General features: G+C 41.4%; 1 protein-coding gene across 1 annotated transcript in view; it reads right to left on the reverse strand.

The window, feature by feature from the left end:
* Positions 1–1,509: 1,509 nt before the first annotated feature.
* The window catches only part of LOC124613590 (serine/threonine-protein kinase mos), a 133,682-nt gene continuing 111,774 nt past the window's right edge, over positions 1,510–23,417 (reverse strand). The window contains exons 4-5 of the mRNA XM_047142305.1: positions 1,805–1,957; positions 1,510–1,725 (exon numbers count right to left, since the gene is read on the reverse strand). Of these exons, the coding sequence (XP_046998261.1) occupies positions 1,510–1,725; positions 1,805–1,957 (369 nt within the window). The remainder of the gene's footprint in view (positions 1,726–1,804; positions 1,958–23,417) is intronic.

The raw sequence follows: 23,417 nt of genomic DNA on the forward strand, positions 1-23,417 counted from the left end.
CACACCACAGTCACCACCGCACACACTACACAACCGCCATGTTAGCTTCAACTGCAAAGATACTACACTGAAGCATCGGTGTACACTTCTATTGGCCAACGCTCTGGAAGTTTTGACGCGTTTCCATTGGTTCGAAGTGAGACGTATGTGTGGGATTTGAAACATGTCGGCGTTGTTGACAACAAATCCGTTATTACTCGAAAACGCCGATACGGGTTGATAGATAAGATTGACTTAATAATCGACCGATCTTACATCTTTTGCTCTTTACGACTGTAACTCTTGCCTGCATTAATTTGCCGCCGTTTGTGTCATGCGCATTTGTACCATATTATTCAGACAACTATTTTCTTACTCAAAACTGTCTGCCGAAGAATGTAGTATGTACGTTACGGCGTGAGTAATTGAGAATAGGGAAAATACTAGTACAGTCAGTTTGTCGCTACGTAGTTAATACAACTTGCCACAATAGAAATAATGGCGAAAACAGGTATTGCATTTCAAAGACAGAATAGTGGAATTACTCGGCTAAGTTACTCATCGGTTGCACTATAAATACTGCAGACATGGCATCGACAGCTTTGTGGAATGCCAGAACTGCGCTGACAGTGTTTTGGTTACTGTACTGTGGAATTCTTCATTAGGCCTACGAGTCCATTATGCTTAAGCTAAATTTATTTATATGAGTTACTTCCTGTACGTAATCTTTAAAGTTTAATTTCTTCCCAGTAATGTTGTACATTTGATCTGCATAGTTTGATTGTAGTTAGTGTTATACAGTACATTATCCATTATTGATAATTTCTATAATGCAAACTTCATGGCTGTATATGGAAAAAAAACTGTGTTCTGACGCAGTTAAGTTATGACTAGACAGTATCCTTTTTTCCATCTGCTGTTCAGGCAATGTAGTACAGTAGTAAGCCCTAACTAGTGAACCACCAAATGCATCAAATTTATTCTTGAGTACAACTTAAGCAATTAAACACAACACTTTACGACGCATTTTGCTCCACAATTTTGGCTGCTCCGTTATTTTGATAAAAGGCAACTCATTCCAGGACAATCCCTATTTTAATCTGAATATTTTCCCTTTATGAACAGAAGAGGTTTGTAAGACAGGCGAGTTAAATGTTTCCAGAAAAAATTCTCTTTGCAGTGAAATAAGTTAGAGAAAAGGTGTTGCATCTTATCCTCACCAAATACACTGCACTATATTTTTCTTATTGTGAAGGCTAAGTTTGAAAGGGTGCCCTTCAATAAGAGATGATTCTGCTTATTTTTAATTAATGTATTCTGCATACAAGTGATATAGATTGGACATAAAATTTGCTTTCAAAATGTTAAGTGACAGAGTCCTGTGTGGCCCATTATAAGAAAGTTAAATATACAGAACTATTTTCATTGCATGTCATTTAATAAAACTATGCGATATAATAGAAAATGTGAAGCTTAAACTTACGCATACATAGGCTACATAAGAAAAGCTGTACATTATCCTAATAATCATCATTTAAGTGAAGAATAAAAACAATTTTCCCCTAAGCATTTCTGATCATAGTATTTTCTCTGAGACTTAAGGTGTTCATCAGCCATTTCAGATAATTTGTGAGTAATCAGCAGCATGTTAGGTCTACACAAAGGATCATCCTTCCAACATTCTCTGTATAAGGCAGTGTAGGTGTCATTGGTACTGCTCAGCTTTGGTCTCAGGCCAGCACTTACCTGAAAGATACCACCAACTTAATAACTCATTTAATGTAACAAAATTGTAACAATTCTCAGCTGTAGGTGATGCACAAACCTGTAGTATTAATTCTTCAGCAGTGTGATACATACTATATGGTATTTCACGTTGCTCTATCTGCCACATAGTTATACCTAAGGCATAAACATCAACTGCTGGTGTTTCTTCTTCCCCTTTAAACATTTCTGGTGCTGTATATATTACTGTGGACTGTAAGTTAATTGATTGAAAAGCACACATGAGTAATTTGGACTATAATACAGATTGAAATTCATAACAAAACAACAAAATCTGTGACTGCTCTTTTTGAAATGATAAGAAAGCAAATTTGATTCTTATCATTTGTTTTTAATGACATGTCATGCATTGTGTATTAGCAGGGATCAAACCAAAACACACATTCATGTTCCTTGAAAAAATCCTCCAGGTTTTGTGGATCACTTTAAAGGCTATATAGATAGTACTGGACATCGAAAAATGCCCGGCTCTTGGGATTGTGTGTCACGATTGTATTCCTGTATAGAACTGAAGAAAATTAACAACAAAATCACATGAACCTGCCAGTAGTGTGATGTTGCTCTGACCACAACTGAACTGCTTTTTAACTGAAGGGTATTTGCATTCTCTCTCTCTCTCTCTCTCTCTCTCTCTCTCTTTCATATTTATCAAGCCTATGTGAGTAACTCAGAACTTGAAAATGTAAATAACATTTCTTCAAAATTAATAACTAGGTGTGCAAATCGAACTGTCACAAAGCTTAAATGCAACATAATAAGGGCAACTCTGTACTGCATAAGGCCTCCTCACACCATTAGAAGTAACAACCAAGGACAAGTCAACGAGTGAAACAATATTCTACATTATTACCTGTATATATTGATAGAAAACTGAACTGGAAGTCATATGTTACAGATTTTGAATGGCTAAGCTCTAACTTTTGCATGAACGATATAGGATTCTGGGGATGAAAATATAAAAAGTAGACTGATTTTTCTTTTTTAATTTCTGCAGTAATTTGTCATTGAGGAAGTAAGTAGTTGTTACACAGAAGGGTGTTTTAAGGATATGTGCTGTGTTCACTCTAGAAGCTCTTGCAGACAGCTCCTTAAATTAATGTGAAATAGAGAATCGGAAAGAAAGGGTAGGGATAGGTGGAAACTTATAACTTCCAGCCACACAGGGCATTGTGGTAACGCAAGGGTGAAAGTTGATAATTTGTGTGGAACTCAAACCCAGATTTACTACTTCTCACGATTGGTTGCTTCGGTCATCTGGACACGGTCCATGAATAAATCAAATTTCTAACTTATCACACACTGCAATGCTTGCCCATTAATGGTTCTCAATACTGCCACAGTACGTGTCTTCATTATGAAGTATGTTGTCAGCAATCAATTCCAATTTAAACACAACAGTGTAATTCACAAATGTAACATTATAAACAAAAATGACCTACAGCATGCTTCATTTAGCCACAGTGGTGCATATGTGTGTGTGTGTGTGTGTGTGTGTGTGTGTGTGTGTGTGTGTGTGTGTGTGCGCGCGTAGATAGCTTAAGATAGTTATGTGCATGGTCAGCAATGTTTGCAAATGTACTACAATTTTAGGAGATTTATTCCACATCTTAGTGAGATATCACAGTTAGCTAAGGATACTGCTTTATGATTTCAGCAACATTCTCATGAATGTATCACATTTTGTAGTCAGATGTATGGAACTGTAATTCTTGCACATTGAATTATTTGAATTTTGAGTCAGTTTTTCCACAATAGGAAATTTCATCTTACTGAGGTTAGGAACTCCTATTTCAGATCATTTCATATTTGTGATTTTTTAAAATCTGTGCCAAAGCACATCTTAAGAGGGAATTCTATTTTTCTGCTGTCATCTGTACTGGAGAAATGAAGATAGGTTCAGTTTCAGCAAGTCGTTTACAGTGAAGTAATGGAACTTCACACTTGAGATTTGTATAGAGATAAGAAGGAATATGGTAGCACTTACTGAAGAAAATGTCTCACTATGCCTGTAGTCATTTAAAGACATCACATAAAGCATGCCAATGTACACAGGTAAGGATATGAATATTGCTCTGCTCACATATACATTTGTGGTGTATACAACAATGGCACATAATTTGGTTTTTTATTTTACTGCTTCAGTGTTTATCCGAAAAAATTATTGCTCTATGATCCTTTCCACTCTGAACAGTTCGGTTTTGCTAGATTTTTAGTGCTAGTTGGATATACAAGCTCACTAGTTCTCTTTTTCATTGCTTCATCAGGTGCCTTCCCATGGGAATGCTTCCTAGATGTAGATGGTACTGGGGAAAAGGAATCTTCGGGTGGACCTTGTATAAACTAGCCTAAAAGTGAGCAGCAGTACTTTCAGTAGTGACTGTAGGTGGAGAGGTGTTTATTAGTCATAACCAAGACACAAACAAAATTAAAGCAAAGAAACCATATAAAAATTGCAATAAGACATGTTAGCCAACAGGGAGTTTGTGGTAAAGTAGAGAACATAAAATGGGAGATGATAAGGCTAGAAATAGACTTGTCAGAAATTGATGATATTAAATGGGAAAATAAAGGTGAATTCCCAAGTGAAACTTTCTTTGTAACATGCTTAAGTGATCAAAACAAGATAGTTCTAGTTGGTGTAGTACTCTCATAGCAATGGGGAATTATACTCAAAAGCTACTTGTTACATAGGTAGTGACAGGCTACTTCTAAATAACATGCCAACAGCAAAAGTGATCAAATACACCTTTAAATTTTTTTCCTCACAGTAATGAAATCTGTTTTCAATACTCTTCCACCATACTTCTGGACATTTACTCATTTCTTCTGCTCTTGACCATAGTGTACAGCAGTTTGCAAAATTTTCATGATTTTGTAGAAATTTCATGAAATATACAAATAATAATGGGAGGAGTCAACTGACCCACAGTGTGACTGCTTTACAGTGTATTGCTGTTTTCTTACCTCCTCAGAGGACACTGCCTTAATGTAGCACTGTCCGTGTGGGCGAGGATGTTTGTGTGCTCTGGATCTGGAGGGCTATGCTGGTAGTAGCTTAGGTCAGCCTATCACTCCCCTTTCCTTCCTGTTACATGTATTAAACCTCAACGGTAGCAACAGTGGAGAAAGAGTCTTTCGGAATGGTGAAGTTGGTGGAAGAGGCACCCTTTTCAGTACAAAAAGAGTACAAGTAGCGACTGTACCCCAGAGGTGTGGCTACAGAGAGTGTGACTCATTGTGAGTGGCTGATTTTAGGCTGGGCAACCTACTGCCTCTGTGGAAAGTAAGGGGAGACTACCACACTACATTCCCAAGCAGAACATGGTATGTCTCTCCATGTGAAAGATTCCGGAGTTACAACTTCCCCTCATTCGGATCTCTGGGAGGGGAACACATTGAGAGTAGACATATCTGAAAGGAAGAAAGGGACAATGAAGGAATGTGAGGACACTACAGCAAGCAGGAAAGCTAGAGAATGCAAAAGGAACAGGTTAGATGCACTTGGTTTGTGTGAAATGAGATGGGGAGAGAATGGGGAGATAGACAGTGGCGATTATAAGCTCTTTTACTCAGGGGAAATCACAAGTGGTGAAAACAGAGTAGGAATATTGATAGGGCAAAAGCTGAAAAATAAGGTAATGAAGGTACAGTATATTTATGGAAGACTTATGATGGTACGACTGAAGGGTAATTTGAAAGATCTGGTGTTAATAAAGTATATATGCCGACCAGCCAGCATAGAGATGAGGAAGTGGAAGAATATTATGAGAAAATACAAGAACTCGTCAAGAAAGAAATGGGGGGGACTGGAATGCAGTGGTGGGTGAAGGAAGAGATGAAAATACAGAAGGAAATTTTGTGTTGGAATAAGAAAGGAGGGAGGTGAACAACTAATTAGTTTCTGTAAAGAAAATTCATTAGCAGTGGGTAACACCACAAAAGGAGACGTTACACATGGGTATCAAATTTGAATAGGGAAAGGTATCAGTTGGACTATATCCTGATACAAAAAAGGTTTAGGAACAGTTTGAAAAATAACAAAGCTTATATAGGAGCTGATATAAATTCAGACCACAACCTAGTAGTGGGTGAAACACAAGTGAAGCTGAAAAAAGTCTGGAGAAGTAAAGCAAAAGGAAGACTAAACATAGAAAGACTCAAGGAGCGAGGAAAGGCATTAGATTTGGAAAACAGATTTATGGAAAACAGAAAGAGGTAGTATTGATGAAAGTGTTAATGACAAATGGTTAAAAATCAGGAAAGAATGAATAACAGAAAACATGTTGAAAAAGATGGAAGAGCAGAGAAAGTTGAAAAATGTAGTAACTGAAGAAGGCAAAAAGAGATACATGAAACTGAATATTGAATTAAGAAGAGAAACTGAAGAAGCAAGGATAAAATTGATGAAACAGAAATGCGATGAAATAAAGAAAATGGAGAAAGAGGGAAAGTATGAAATGATGTACAGACTGGTTAGTGAGATAGTTTTTGGACGTAAAAGAAAGAGGAATAACATGGAAATAGAAAGAGCAGATGGTACTCCAGCAGAAGAACCACAGGAGGTTTTGAACAGATGGCAAGAATATAATGAATGTCGTGTGTAAGGGGTATGAAATAAAAAGCAAAATTAAGTTTGAAGAGGAGCAATACGCACCGGAAGCTGGAAAGGGATTCACCATCTTGGAAGCAGAAGCAGAAAAGGCACTGAAGGAGATGAAGAATAGGAAGGCATGTGGAATTGATGATTTGCCAGTAGAACTGTTGAAGAGTCTGGGAATAGGACCATCAATCTAATTTGTCATGCAGCTAAAGTGTTGCTGTGAGTGTTGAATAGAAGGTTATATGGCAACCTGGATAGAGGGATTGCAGAGTAGCAGTTTGAATTTAGAAGTGGAAAAGGAACAAGAGATGCTATTGGCCTGTTAAGAACTATAGGGGAAAGATATATGGAAAAAGGCAGAGAAATCTTTGCTTTTTATAGATTTAGAAAAGGCTTATGACAGTTCAGTGGAACAAGCTGATGGATATTTTGAAGAGGAAAGGAGTATATTGGAAAGCGAGATGACTGATACAAAATCTATATTTACACCAGAAAGTAAGGATAAGGATTGGAAATGAAATGTTGGAAGGAAGCAGCATTGGATGACATGTTAGACAACGTTGTTGCCTTTCCTTGCTGTTGTTTAACACATACCTCAAAGAGGTTATTGTGAAAGGCTTAGATGGGAAAAGAGGAATATGTATTGATGGAAAGAGAATAAAATGTATAATATTTGCTGATGACATGGTATTAGTGCAGTAAGTGAGCAAACAGTGAATAACATGCTGGAGCATCTGAATTAAGCTTGTGTGGAATATGGGATGCAAATCAACACAGCAAAAACAAAGGGTGTGGTCATCAGTACAAGATGCAGACTGTTCAATATTAAAATTGGATAATCTACTATTAGCCAAGTAAGTGTATTTAAATATCTTGGAAGCACAGTAACTGAAGACTTGATATGTCAGCAGGAGGTGAAAACTCTATTTGCCATAGCAAAGGACGCATTCAACAGAAAGAGGAGACTTATGTGGCAAATTAGATTAAGGTCTAAGGAAAAGGCTTGGCAAATGTTTTATCTGGAGTGTGGCACTATATGGGGCAGAAACATGAATGCTGAGATGAGAGGATGAAAAAAGGTTACAAGCATATGAGGAGAATGGAGAGAACAAGCTGGATGGAAAGAGTGAGTAATGAAAGAGTATTGGAAAGGGTTGGTGAGAGAAGATGTCTGCTGAAGGTTATAAGAGAAAAGAAAAAGAATTGGTTGGGACATTCATTGAGAATGGAGCGCTTGCTAGCAGATGCTTTAGAAGGACTGGTTTGTGGGAGAAGACAGAAGAAGAAGGAGATACAAGATGATAGACAACAAAGGGAAGAGGATGGCAGAAGACTGGACAGCCTGGAGAACTACCATGTGAAAACCTGCCTTTTGGCAGAACACTAATAATGGTGTTTTCATAAATGCAAAGGTATTTGAATTTCATTTTGTTTTTGTTAATAATCTCTGTCTTTAATCATATATGCATTGTCTGAAAGGTTTCCACTCTGGACATGGTAACATAGCTTTTTAGTCATCAGCTTGTACTACTTGCCTCATTATCAGTGAGTCGTTTTATGTGCCTATAGCAAACGTTGTCAGTTATATTTGATAAATTTGGTCACACTATAGAAGAAAATGGTTTATCAGATTGTAATTTTCTGCTACAGATAACTGATAATGATAGGAGGTGTTATGGTCAGTGACTCCCCAATCTCAGTTCTTTCCACAACAGTATCAGGAGCCAGCTAGCACAACAGCAAAAATAGCAGCTGGAGACAGAACAGAATGGAAGGTCAATAACATGTTATTGCCTGGAAGGAAACTTGAACATCGTGAACAAGAGACTCTACTGCATATGCCTGTCACAAATTGAATGACTCAGTCTTCAGTGCCTTCTGACTTCTTTTTGGTTATCAAAGCTGTTTATGAAAGAGAACACAGTTAATTCTCAGAATGAAAGTAACATGGTTTGGACCATATCGTTTCATCGGGAATAAAATGACAACATGAAGATACAACGAACATTGTAGATTCCTCCATTTTTATGAGAAATCATACCAGACAGAACGTATTCCTGCTGACAAGTATGCTGGTATTTCTGAAACATTAAACAAATTCATATAAAATTGCCTCCATTGTTACTACCCTGGTGAAAATTTTACAGTTGATGGGCAGTTAGTTCCAAGCAAAGCAGGTGAGTTGTGCTCCCTCCGAACTATGCGTTTCCTTGAACTTTCCTTTCTATCTGTGTTTGGTTTCCCACTGTTGTTGCGGTTATACAATGGTTTTTCCTCCTCCTACATGTGGCAGCAGTGATGTGTATCGATATTTGCACAGTGTACCATCTTTGGTCTTGTGCATATAGTTTCCGGCTAGGGGGTCTGCAGGCAGACCAGGGAGGATATCTCCATGCTGTGCAGTCTGCTGGACCCGCTGGTGGTCCCTGCGCAGTGTCGGAGTGTGTGTGGAGCTGTCCGATCGCTACGAGCTTCGTGGCTCACCGACCCAGGACGTCAAAGTAGAGTGGTGTGTTAAGTACCCAAGCCATGTCCGTTCATGTTGTGTCATTCATTTCAGTGATTCACTGTTGGGGAGATTTTCCTGTGAGCAACACCAAGTGTTTGTAGTGGTGAAATCGAGCTGCCATGCGGTGGAATTAACTATATTGGTTCACTACAATTCAAGTGCACCAGCGGAATTTTCTGCCTTGTGGCCGTTTGTGTTCTGGTTACCTGTCCTGGCCACTAATGTAATTTCAGGCAGCATCCTTTCCTCACCTGTTGTTGCTGTCCAGCATGGTGTGTAGTTTTGACAGCTTAATACATATTTCATTGTGGATAATCATTTCCGTAACAGTTTGGTCTTCGAGTTTTTATGTACCAATTGGTGGCTAGCAAGTTGTTTGGTCTGTCGGTCCGTGACTGTCTCTTGGTTGGGTTACTGACGGATCAAGTGTAGTTGGGCGCCACCACCTGGCTCACCTAAGTGAATGTTAATGTTTCAAGGGCACAAGGAATGAAGTGGCTCACAACAAAGTTTTCTAAAGTATACTGAGGTCTCTGCATTTCACGAACGGAAACAGGCAGCGTTTCTTGGGAAACTGTTCTTACAATGTATATACCACTCTGCGATGCAACCCAGCTGTGACTTGACTCAGTTCCCACCACTGGCTTCACAGCAGGCCACTTTTTTTTTAAAAATCTGTATTCCCTCAAGTACTTTCATTCAGAAGAAAGAGTTTCGTGTTTTGTAGTAATTTTGATATGGTCTGTACAAATCCAATAGCATCGCCTACAGCATCAACAGTTTCATTCTGCAGAGTAAATCTTGTCGCAAGATGTTTACAGTGACCTCCTACCCTGTCACATGCATTTTTTCCGTGACCTGTTGCTGAAAATATCCACTTTTCTTAATTCCTGTACAGAGTTTTCCAAGTTCATAAAGCTGAAAGCAGTTTTTAAAATGAGATGCTGCACCATCAGTCACATACTTATGTTTAGGAAATCTATAACCTCTAGATGCTATGTCATCAGTTACCACGCTCACAGCATAGCATGCAGTGCACTGTCATGAGTTATATCATCACTGACAATTGCAAGACAGTACACTTGTACTGTGAGCCAGTGGTAACTTTGCACTTCACTCTGCAAAGCAACACACCAGTTCTCGTGAAGTTGAATTGAAGAACTAATGTTTCAGTATTCTGGGATGTGGCAGACTTTACTTCTGCTATGGCCTATCTCAGAATATTGCAGATACGATGAGCTACTCCTTTCATGAACCAATGCCTAACCTCTTTAACAAATTTCTCTAGCTCCACTGTCTTCTTCACCAACTCTCCTCCCTCCCACAATGCATAGGTTACGTCACTGTCAGAATCCTGAAGGTGTAATGCTTCAACAGTCATCCCTTCAGCACTAGGACACACTCCACACACCTGCAACCACCGTTTATCTTGCAGCTCTTGACACATACAAAATCTTCAGATTCATCTCTGTGTGCTTCTTCTGTGCGACACTACTTATGATGAAACAATTCGGTTTCAAATTAGTGCAGTGAATACATTTGCATACTTTCTTCACTGGTTGGTATTTTACCCATTTTGGTCATAAGAAGTAGGATTTTGTGAGGCCAGTTAAAATTTAGGTTCTTATTTTTATTAGGAGATGATATTCTCTTACTGATCTTGTCATATATGTTTTCACCTTTTTAACTTTTTCACCATTTTCACCCACATACATATAACATCAGCCTGGTTAGGACTTTGCCTGCTGCAATATTTGTCATCACTGAGGTAATGTTTCAGAGCATCATTAAGCAGCTCTTGAAATGGATACCCACAGTAAGAATCTGGGATGTCCAAATACCTTTTCATTTTGTATTTTACAAGCTTTCAAAATTAAATAATTTGAGGAAATCAGTATGCATTTCTGTACCTGCAGCTTGGGGCAGCTACTTTGTATCAGTATTAGCAATTGTAGCTTCTCAGTATATGTGGCCTTTCAACTTAAGTTTCAGTTTTGGGAATAGCCCGAAGTTGCAAGGTGCCAGATCTGGTGAGTACGGTGGGTGGGGTATAACTGCCATGTTGTTTTTTGCCAAAAAGGTCCTGGTGAGCAAGGATGTGTGACAGGGCACATTGTTGTGATGCAGCAGCCAGTTACCTTGACACCAAAGTTCGGGCCATCGTCGCCACACATTTTCACGGAGCTGTCGCAAAACATCACAGTACTACATGGAATTCACTGTTTGGTTGGTTGGGATCTATTCATTGTGCACAATTCTCTTGGTATCGAAGAAAACAATGATCGTGCTCTTCACCTGTCTCACTTTTTTGGGTCTTGGAAAGCCCAGTCTCTTCCACTGGGACGATTGTTGCTTTGTCTCTGGGTCATAACCATAAATCCAGTTCTCTTCGCTAGTGATAACCCATGACAAGAAGGTTGGATCATCAGATGCGGTCTGACAAAGGTCCGTCCTGTTCACGGATCCATTGTAAAATCGCCACACTCCAAACACAGAATATTATGGAAATCACTGTGGACATGCTACACGTCCTCCCAGCTGAACGCCACTCCACACACAGATTTATCAGATATGCAGCTCTCACCACCTAGTGGTGCAAACATCATCTACTACTATCCAGATGGTAACACCAGTCCCAAAAATTTTGGATTCCACCTCGTAATTCATAAAAACTCATGAGAAAGTGATTTTTAAATTTTTAGTAATAACTATTTATGTAATACAGATAGCTGGAGCAGAGAAGATATTGTTTGTATTTATATCAGTTGTATCTGGTAATACAACAAGGAAGTTGGAATTCTGTGACTTTCCAAATCATAAAAAAGTAATTTAAAGGATTAATGGAAAATCTCATATAATGATGTGAAACAAATACTAACAAAGAGATAGAGGGGCTGGCCAGTACTTACCTCAGCTCAGTACAGCCGATAGATACACAAAAAACAGAACCGAAAATTTACGCTCCCAGCTTTCGAAACAAATGTTCCTTCATCAGGGAGGAGAGAGGGGAAAGAAAGGGAAGAAGGGAAAGTGGATTCAGTTACTCACAACCCAGGTTATGAAGCAACAGGGAAAGGAAAACAGAGAGGGTAGCAAGGATGGAGGCATGGTTGTCAGAGGGACACCTCTGTCCATATCAAACCCACAAACAAACAACAGTACCTTCACTTTGATTGCTGCCACCCATTCCACATCAAACGCTCCCTTCCCTACAGCCTAGGTATTTGTGGCAAACACATCTGCTCCAGTGACGAATCTCTCAACAATTACACCAATAACATGACCAGTGCTTTGACTCTCCCGCAACTATCCTGCAGACCTTGTCCACAAACAGATCTGCCGAGTAATACATTCCTCCCCGTCCAACAACAATGTTCCTACCCCCAGACCACACAGAAGCATCCCCCTTGTCACCCAATATTATCCTGGCCTCGAATACATCAACAAATTACTCCGCCAGGGATATAACTTTCTCAAGTCAACCCCTGAAATGAGATCATCCCTTGACAAAATTCTCCCCACACCACCCAGAGTTGCCTTTCATCACCCCCCTAACCTCCGTAACATCCTTGTTAAACCCTACAATATTCCCAGACTACCTTCTCTACCCAGCGTTTCGTACCCCTGTAACCGACCCCGCTGCAAAACCTGTCCCATGCATCCCCCCCACAACCACCTACTCCAGCCCCGCTACTGGTAAAACATGCACAATTCAAGGCAGGGCCACGTGTGAAAATACACATGTCATTTATCAGCTGACATGCCTGCACTGCACAGCCTTTTACATCGGTATGACAACAACTAAACAGGCTGAGCGCATGAACGGACACAGACGAACTGTCCGCCTAGGAGACGTCCAATACCCAGTAACGGAGCATGCCCTGCTGCATAATTCTAGGGACCTAGGAACCTGCTACACCGTATGTGCCATTTGGCTTCTCCCACCCAACACCAGTCCCTCTGAACTGCGGAGATGGGAACTTGCACTCCAACACATCCTTTCATCCCGCCATCCTCCTGGACTGAACCTAAGTTAAACAACCTCACTCCCATTTACTCTTCAGTCTTCTCCTCTTTCCCTATCCTCTTTAGCCATTCACGCATCTTTTCAGCCTACATAGTTGTGTTTATCTTTATACTATATACCTCTTTACTTCTGTATGAATCCTCTTTGGTTTGAAGCTGGCACAGTACTTACAGCAGAATATCTTTGGCTTCCCTCTGACAACCATGCCTCCATCCTTGCTACCCTCCCTGTTTTTCTTTCCCTGTTGCTTCATAACCTGGGTTGTGAGTAACTGAATCCACTTTCCCTTCTTCTCTTTCTTTCCCCTCTCTCCTCCCTGATGGAGGAACATTTGTTCCGAAAGCTAGGAACGTAAATTTTCGGTTCTGTTTTTTGTGCATCTATCGGCTGTACTGAGCTGAGGTAAGTACTGGCCAGCCCCTCTATCTCTTTGTTAGTATTTGTTTCACATCTTTAAAAAAGAAATTTAAACAGAAAAAAATCTAAATGTTCTTATCTTCTAAATTTTTTTAGTTCTCTACTGTTCTAAGAGTTATTTACAGAATTTACATTTTTCAAAGGACTGTCCCATTTACAAAACCCAAGAGAAAAAGAAAATATCTTACTTTTTAACACATGATATAGAGTTCTATATTTTTTCCAGAGAAATTCATGATCATGAATTGACATGTCCTGTGTAATTTGAGATGAAATTGCCCAGCTACAGGCTTGGCATCCAAGTGCATTTGCAGTGCCTTGCTGTACCTGAGCAAGAAGGAAGTCCGACTAGTCACAGGGAGAGCATATAATTTTATTCCTTGTGGAAGCATTTCTAGACCAAGGAAGGAACATGGCACTAGAAACTCACTCACATCCAATCACTTTGCAAATAAACGTCAACAGAAGAAAATACTGTCAGTCAGAACAATGAAAAGTTCTGTGGAAATCTTACCAACTGCATGAAGGAAAACAATTCTGATTTAATACCACTGTCATGTTGAAGACTGGTAAGCCAGAGTGCACCCCCCGACAGCGTACGAAGGCAAGGAGAATTAAGTGTATCATCATTCTCAGCACAGTACGTCCTGAAGTAGCAGTGAGCTAAGAAGGAAAGAAGAACCCCCAAACTTACCGTCTACAACAGTACAAATTATGGTGTGGACATTATAGTTCACAATATTCAACTGTTGTTGCTTGCAAGAGCTGGTCAGTGCATGTATTTTACAGTATCCTAGACATGGCAGCAATAAATGCAAGGACGATCTACAATTGGATCACCAAAAATAACCTGAAGTGAAAGCGTTCATTCTTCAACTGGTAAATGAGCTCCTGAGCAGGAAACAACAAGGAACAAGACAGGAACATGAAATATAATAGAACCAAAAATCATCAGCAGAACCTGATCAAAACAAGCAAAGAAACTTGTCTTCTTAAAATGTGTTCAAATATCACTGTTCAAAGGTTTTATTTTAATAAGATTAGACTAGATTAGCTTTTGTTCCATAGACACAAAAAATGAGATGATTCTCATTGGTGTGGAATATGTCAGAAAGTATAACATAAAACATTTGAATATAATACTTACTACCCTGATCATTTGTCAGGAGATTATCGAAATAGGTGAATACAATGCAGTAAACTGGGACAGCTAATATTTAAAGAATTAACACACTGTCAGAATATAACATTGTTATGTACTATGGAAGACAGAATCTTATTATCAAGTGTGACTGGAATAGTGTGGTGGGAAATACACAAGGAAATGAACTCACAGGTAGATATAGATCAGGAGTTAGAAATCTAAGAGGACGAAGGCTTTTGCATGGAGAAAAGCTGGTGATAAATATAGTATTTCACAACCAACCAAGAAGATATTATATGTAAAAAAAAACAGGGATACAAGACACTATAGAATTGACTACATTATGGTAAGAAAGAAACAAAGACATTTACATTTAAAACGTTCCATATTAGAATGAATCTGGATCAGTCTTTATATCTTTCCTGGAAATCTTGCAATTCTGGACACACACAATATCAAGCCAGATCAGTAAGCTAAAATACCAGCTGAAAGCCTAATACTATTTCCATCAAAAATGCCACATTCATTTTCTTCCCCCACCATTGTCCAATCTGAGCCCATCTTTCTTTCTTTCTTTCTTTCTTTCCACACAGATTGTACAGTGTGAAATTAAAATGTGCACCTCAAAGTGAAAGACACATTCCTTCCATATGGAAGAAGAAAATATGTTATACGGACACAAATGTGTTAGAACCAAGTCTCCAATTCTTCAAGGTACATTAGGAATGGGAGATTAACAGAACATGCAACAAGACATTTCTACTTACATAAAATGTTGAAAATACATCCATACACTTGGGATACAATGCAAAAGAGTAGATGTTTTTTTTATCAATACTAATGGGAGAGTGTTTGAACATTTTAAGAGTGTTTTGTGTGGTATGTTTGTACATTCTGTGTTTGTGTGTTGAACCTGTCATAAATGATTGTAGAAACTGAGCTATATCATTGTAATGAACTATTTCCAGATCCAAGTCCATATAATGTATTTTCTTCTTCTATCCATGAGGAAAATGTCTTCCAACTTTGAGTACCTTTTTCTTATGGCTTTTATATGTAGTTTGATCAAAATCTTTGGAGCTGAAATTACACAACCAATGGAGGATTCTGAACTGAATACTTTGATGTAAGTAAGTAAGTATTGTAAACAAATATTTCAGAAAGCACAGCATCTTAAATGAGAATGTTTGCGAGATGTACGTTTATACTGTTCGTTTCATAACAAACATTTGTCTGTCACAGTGACATTTCTGGCACTACCTTGAGAATACTAGACAGTTGTCCGAGACTTGAGTTTGATGGAGAATACATCTACTTAATAGCTCATGACTGGTCATCTAAGATGGAGCTATAGTCATTACACCATGTATTGTGCAGTAGGGTTTAATATACTGCAAGCCAAATGTATCTACGGAGCAGAGAGTTGGAACAGGCATCACCTTGACTGGAATAAAGATTGTTCCACAGATCAAAGCCTACAAGAAACTGACTTGCTGAAGCCACAATGGGTCAAGGTTTTCAGCAATGAATTGGTGGTACGAAGAAATATGAGGTGATCTTAGATCGCATAAAAGAAAATTTGTCAGTAAGCATGCTGACAAATTTACTTTGAAATGCAAAATTCAGACCACACATTGACTAGTAATAGTGGAGCTAGAGGTACAGCTCTTACAAATAAAGTGTACAAGCAATGGGACCAAATACTTTTAAGTGCAATGTTCAGTTCTGTCATTGAAGTGCCCTGTATTTCCCACACTTTGTATTTTTCATGGGAAAGACCTCTCTCAACCATGATGGACACAATAGTCACACCCAGAGAGACAAGTATACATACACCATATCATCTCAGATCACTGTCAATTATTATAAACTTGTGGACTGGAGCTGTCCAGTATCAACTACTAAGACAATATCTGATACTACCCCATTTCAGTGGTGCATGTTATCCGGTGATCATTCAGCATGTGTAGCCACATTTGTTGTTGAATCTACAAGTTGCTGTCTCTGACAGGACGTGATTTTCACATGGCAGTGTACAATCTCACTTCAATATTGATGTTCATGAACATCAGAGCTTTAAGCTGAACCTACCAGTGAAGGTGAACTGTACAAAATAATTATGGATCTGAACAACAGATAACCAATGGCAATCATTATTACAAAGACTCATTACTTTAGTGTTACAGGAATTAAATGGTGCATGAGAAACTAAATAGGAACTTGTTAGCAACAGTGCGACAAATCTGATGTTCTATTCAGATACAGTCACAGGCTGGTGGTTATGACTTCGAACACGTACTATGAGCTTCAGGTGTTCCTGTAAAATTTAAGTTAGCCCACCCAGTTAGCCGTGTGGTCTAACGCACTGGTTTCTGGGTGGGAAGGCATGCCGATCCGCGGCACGAATCCGCCTGGTGGATTAGTGTTGAGGGCCGGTGTATTGGCCAGTCTGAGGATGGTTTTTAAGGTGGTTTTCCATCTGCCTCGGCAAATGCGGGTTGGTTCCCCTTATTCCGCCTCTGTTACACTATGTTGGCAATTGCTGAGTGAACACTTTCTCCACATACACGTACACCATAAGTACTTTACTACACAAACATTGGGGTTACACTCATCTGGTGTGAGGGTGATAGACGTTCTACTGGGGGCCGAACTGCCCAATAACCCTGGGTTCGGTGTGGGGCGGCGGTGGGTTGAGTGGAATGCTGTAGCCTGTTGTGGGGTTGTTCACTACTGCAGGCTACGGTGGGGACAAAGCCTCTCCCTAATTTCTAGGTTCCCAGTTTCATACAATACAAGGTTTAAGCTGCTATGTCAACTTAGAATTAAGTATTCAGTTCTAACCATAAATTCCTTGTAGATAACAACATGCACCTTAGAGATCCAAAAGATTCTACTATTTATTTGAGGACAATAATGTGCTAAACTATATAACATGGAGGCACTTTAGATGAGTTAGAAGAGTTAAATAAAATCAAATGGGATATAGTACGGTTATCGAAAGTGCTGGGAAAATATGAAGAGTGAATAAAATTAAAACCAGAACTTGTATTTTGCATGATGGAACGGAGCGGGAAGGAAATTCAGGTAAAGCTGTTATTATAAACATGGAAATTAAAAACCAATATTAAAGATGCTGAAGAAATATTAAATAAAAAACAAGAATTTTTATGAAAATGAATAAAAAAATATTCCACTAAAGTCAAAGGTGATGCACGTGTGCTCACAGTGTGATGTAGAGGCAAAAGACCTGTTAAGAGTTTTACAGAAGCTAATAAAGGGCAGAAAACCACACACCAAAGGTGATATCGTGGCATGTTAATACTAAATTAGGATAAAAATGAAAGATAAATTCTGCAGTGGCAATCACTGGATGTGGTATCAGAAATAGCAGATCACAAGATATATCATCTATCGGGAGGAACAGGTTGTCATTAACACATTCTTCCAGAATAAAAATAGGCAGTACACTTCTGTAGTTGGCGAGGACCAAATATGACTAAAAATGGAAGTCATTACATTTCATCAAATCATAAAGAAACTGCACTACAAAACATTAGTGACAGCACCAAAAGTAAATAGTTGGTTTAAAAGAGAGGGGGAGGTACTAAACTGCTAGGTCATCGGTCCCTCGTTCTGATTAAAATAATTCGACAAGGGTGGGAGTAAAATAATTGAGACATACAAAACACAGCTGGAAGAAAGGAGAAAACCACATGAATGACGGAAGGGCAACGAACACTAAAATGGACAAAATCTGACAAGAAAACCACAGAGAGACACAAGAAACACGCAGATGAGATCAAAACAAGAAACAGATTACCATGGCTGGCTGAGCATGAGAATAAAAAGGAGAATCCATCCACTCTGCAACATATTAAAAACCTCCATCCTAAAAGCACTAGTGTTGAGGACACAGAGGGACAAAGGACATGCGCTGAAACTTAGATCACATGATAAAACCCACCTTCATGAAAAAACATAAAACTAAAGCTGCTGTTGAGGCATTGTCGCCCAACACCAAAGGTAGGGTGCTGGGAAAGTTAAAAGTCCACCACAGAGCAGCTAAAAGTGGGCAGCCCAGCAAGAGTTGGACAAATGTCATTTGCGAGCCACAGCAACACCGAGGTGTGTTCTCCTGAGAGAGAAGGTAACCACGCATGTATGGCCAATGCAGTGCTGGGAGAAGACAACTGATTCCCTGTGAGAGGACTGTATGGAAGACTTCACACATTCGTAGTCTTCTCAATAACATGCGCTTTGTTGTGCTTACTGTTATGCCATTCTGTCTCCCAAAGGCGAAAAACCCTGCAGCATAAGACAGAATGCAGGTCAGTTTTGGAGATGTCAATCTCCAGAAGTGGTTTCTGCATAACCTATTTGACCAGCCTCTTGGCAAGTTCGTTGCCTGGGATTCCGACACATCCCGGGGTCCACACAAACACCACTGAACGACGGGACTGTTCCAGGGCACAGATGGACTCCTGAATGGACGCTACCAAAGGATGGGGAAGGGAGCACTGGTCTATAGCTTGTAGGCTGCTCAAGGAGTCAGTACACAGGAGAAATGTCTCGTCAGGGCATGAGTGGATGTGCCCAAGAGCACAAGATATGGCTGCCAGTTCTGCAGTGAAAACACTGCAGCCATCTGACAAGGAGTGCTGTTCAATATGTCCTCCATGAACATACGCAAAGCCCATGTGACAATCAGCCATCGAGCTGCCAGTGTAAACCACTTCATAGCCCCAGTTAAAGTTGAGAATTGAGAGAAAGTGATAGTGAAGAGCTGCAGGGTTAACGGAGTCCTTAGGCCCACGCAAAATGTCTAGAAGAACCTGCGGCCCAGGTGTGCACCATGGAGGTGTATGTGAATGGACCTCGAGGAGAGCTGGTAACGGGAAGGACTCCCGTTCAGACAGAAGGGACCAGATGTGAACTACAATCGTAAGCACCGACCTTGGCTGCCGATGCGGGAGATGAACTGCCGTGGTTGGGAAGGGAGATGGTAATTTGGATGTGCAGAGCTACAAACATGTGCAATGTAACTGGCGAGCAGTTGTGCATGCCTAACCTTCAACAGAGGGACTCCAGCCTCCACCAGCATACTGGTCACTGGACTCATTCTAAAAGCTCCTGTCGCTAGGCGAATGCCTCAGTGGTGCACTGGGTCGAGTAAACGCAATGCTGAGGGCACCAACGAACCGTAAACCCGACTCCCATAGACAAGGTGGGATTGAACGAGGGCTCTGTAGAGCTGCAGCAGCTTAGAGTGATCTGCAACCCCAGTTGGTGTTGCTCAGGCAGTGGAAAGCATTGAGGTGCTACCAGCACTTCCGCTTAAGCTGACGAAGGTGAGGTAGCCAAGTCAATCGGGTATTGAAAACCAGTCCTAAGAATCGATATGCCTCCACTACAGTGAGTGGATCATCATTAAGGTAAAGTTCTGGTTCTGGATGAACAATGTGACGTCGACAGAAATGCACAGCACTTGACTTTGTGGCTGCAACCTGGAACCCGTAGGCTAGAGCCCATGACTGCACCTTATGAATGGCTCCCTGTAGGTGTCGCTCAGCAACACCAGTACTGGAGCAGCAGGATGCAATGCAAAAGTCATCCGCCTACAGATAAGGTGAGACCAAAGGCCCTACAGCTGCTGCTAGACCATTAATAGCCACTAAAAAAGAAAGAGACACTCAATACGGAACCCTGCAGAGCGCCATTATCCTGAATACGAGGGGAGGGGGTGGGGGGTGGGGGAGAACTATGGGAGGCTCCGACTTGGACACAGAAAGTATGGAGCAACAGGAAGTTTTGGATAAAAATCAGGAGCAAGCCCCGAAGACCCCACTTATACAATGTGGCAAGAATATGATGCCGCCAGGTCGTGTTGTATGCTTTATGTAAGTCAAAAAAGACGGCAACCAGATGTTGGCATCTGGAAAACGCTGTTCGGATGACAGACTCAAGGAGAACAAGATTAACAGTGGTAGAGCGATCCTGGCAGAAGCCGCCCTGACATGGAGCTAGTAGGTCAAGTGACTCCAGGACCCAACCCAATCGAGGCTGATGGGCTGGTACCAATCCACATCAAGCATGTTTTGACCGGGTTTGAGCACTGGAATGATTGTGTTCTCCTGCCATTGTGGTGGAAAGACGCCATCGCACCAGATCCGGTTGAAGATGACGAGGAGATGTTGCTTCCAGTCAGACAAGATATGTTTAAGCATCTGATTGTGGATCCCATCCAACCCAGGAGCTGTGTCGGGGCAATGTGTAAGGGCACTGAGGAGCTCCCACTCTGTAAATGGGGCGTTTTAGGATTCACTATGGCATGTAGTGAATGAGAGGACTTCCCTTTCCATCCGCCGTTTGAGGGTGTGAAAGGCTGGGGGGAAGCGCTTGGCAAAGCGCTCGGCAATTGCGTTCACATCGGTAGATAACACGCCATTGATGTTAATGCCAGGGACACCTGTTGGGACATCCAATCTTCTTTCAGACTTGGGAAGGTGAAAAATGGCACCAATTGTCGACACATGCCTCTCCCAACACTCCTGTTTCTGTCGTTTTATAGGCTGGGGAACATGGGCACAGAGCCGCTAAAAGTTACTAGGTGCTCTAGGGAAGAGTGCCGCTTATGTCACTGTAGATCTCGCCGATGCTCGTTAATTGCCTCAGCGACTTCCGGCAACCACCAAGTGACTGTCTTTCACTGTGGCTGCCTAAAGAAAGAGGGATCACATTTTCTGCCGCAGAAACGATCATTGTAGTGATCTGCTCAATGACATCATCGATGGCACCATGTGGCGGAGATTCAGCAGTGCCAGTAGAGGTGGAGGCTTCTGAGTCTGCCTTCTTTAAAGCCCATCTGGGTAGACGTCCATGGGCATGATGGCAGGGGAGTGACAGGAAGATGGGGAAGTGATCACTACCATACAGGTCGTCAGGTGCTCACCAGTGGATAGATGGGACAAGGCCAGGACTGCAAACTGAGAGATCAATGGCTGAATGTGTGCCATGTGCCGCACTGAAATGTGTGGGGCAACTGTGTTTAAGAGGCAGAGGACGAGTTGTGACATGAAATTTTCACCCTCCCTACCTCTGCCAGTAAGCGTGGCGCCACCTCACAAGGGGTTATGCGCATTAAAATCTCCCGAAGTACGAAAGGTTTAGGGAGTTGATAAATCAGTGCAGCCAATACGTTCAGGAGTACTGCACCTTCTGGAGGAAGATATACGTTGCAGACAGTTATTTCCTGTGCCGTGCTTATCCTGACAGCCACAGCTTCAAGAGGGGTTTGAAGGGGCACAGGTTCACTACATACTGAGTTCAGGACATAGACGAAAATTCCAACTGACATACTATTATAGTTACTACTGTTCCTGTAATACCTTTATAGCTGCGGAAAGTAGGGCTCCACATTGCCGGGAACCAGGTTTCCTGGAGGGCAATGCAGAAATCAAGTATACAACTTAACAGTTGCCATAGCTCAGCCAGGTGGTGGAAAAATTGCCGCAATTTCACTGAAGGATTAAAGATCTTGAGATTGGTAAGGCATCAAACACTCAATGAGGCAGTCTACACCTCAGAGTCACCTGCTGCCACCAGATGAGTACCTGTGCGATCGACATACATTGTGTCTGAGGGCCCAGCGAGATCTAGGTCCTTAGCGGATGCCTGAATCTACACCTCATCCTCAGACACAGAACTTGTAGGTAGTGGTGGTGTGGTTGCCACTGCAGTGCCTTGGTTCTTGGTAGCTTTTTCTTTTTAGATTTCTCTCGCTGCTCTTTAGGTTTGTCCAGCTGGGAGGGCTTCACTGATTCAGTCTCAGGGACTGAGGAGGACCGTGAAGCCCTACAACCAGCTACCAGGGGTTGCTACAGTCACTGATGGGTATCAGCTTTGCCACTGGTAGGTACCTGGGAAAGGAGTGACCCAAGGAATCCCTTTCTGATGAGAGGAGCCAAAGAAGACTTACACTTCTCCAGCTGAGAAGTGGGGACTTACGTTCCCGATGGTTGGCGGGGGGGGGGGGGGGGTGTTACTCCTGAAGTATGCTGTGCAAGGGCAACAGGGAGGGAAGTGCCGCCCCCCCCCCCCCCACCACCACCATCAAGGGGGCAGGTGGAGTGATGGCTCTGAGAGCCAACTGTATGCAGTGGAACGGAAGATGGTAGAATCAGTGTCATAGTGGCAGCTTAGGTTGGTGTCATATGCACAGGACATAGCCTCTCATTTTCTCTTAGCCTCAGTGTAGGTCAGTTGGTCCAGGGTCTTTTATTCCATTATTTTTCTTTCTTTCTTTCTTTCTGGAGAATCCTGCAGTCTGGCGAGCAAGGCAAACGATGCTCTCTGCAGTTGACACAGATGGGAGGTGGGGTGCAGGGAGTATTGGGATGTGAAGGACATCCACAATCCCGACATGTGATGTTGGAAGTACAGCAGGAAGACATATGGTTGAACTTTCACCACTTAAAGCACTACATCGGTGAAGAGATATATGGCTTTACGTCACAGCAGCAGACCATCACCTTGACCTTGTTGGGTAATGTGTCACCCGAGAAGGCCAAGATGAAAGCACCGCTGGTGTCCTGATTATCCCTCGAACCCTGGTGGATGCGCCGGACGAAATGGACACCTCGCAACTCTTAACTGGTGCGCAGCTCATCGTCAGACTGCCACAGAGGGTCTCCATGAAATATGATACCCTGGACCATATTTAAGCTCTTATGGGGCATGATGGAAACAGTAACATCGCCCAGCATGTCACAGGCGAGTAGTGCCCGTGACTGGACGGAGGATGATGGTTTGATCAAACTGACCCTGACCACACTTTGGACAAACCCTCCACCTGCCCAAACTTGTCCTCTAAATGCTCCACAAAAAACTGAGGTTTCATGGACACGAAAGATTCCCCATCAACTCTTGTACATACGAGGTACCAAGGTGAATAAGT

Source organism: Schistocerca americana, chromosome 4 (genome assembly GCF_021461395.2).
Source record: "Schistocerca americana isolate TAMUIC-IGC-003095 chromosome 4, iqSchAmer2.1, whole genome shotgun sequence".
NCBI classification, from domain to species: Eukaryota; Metazoa; Arthropoda; class Insecta; order Orthoptera; family Acrididae; genus Schistocerca; species Schistocerca americana.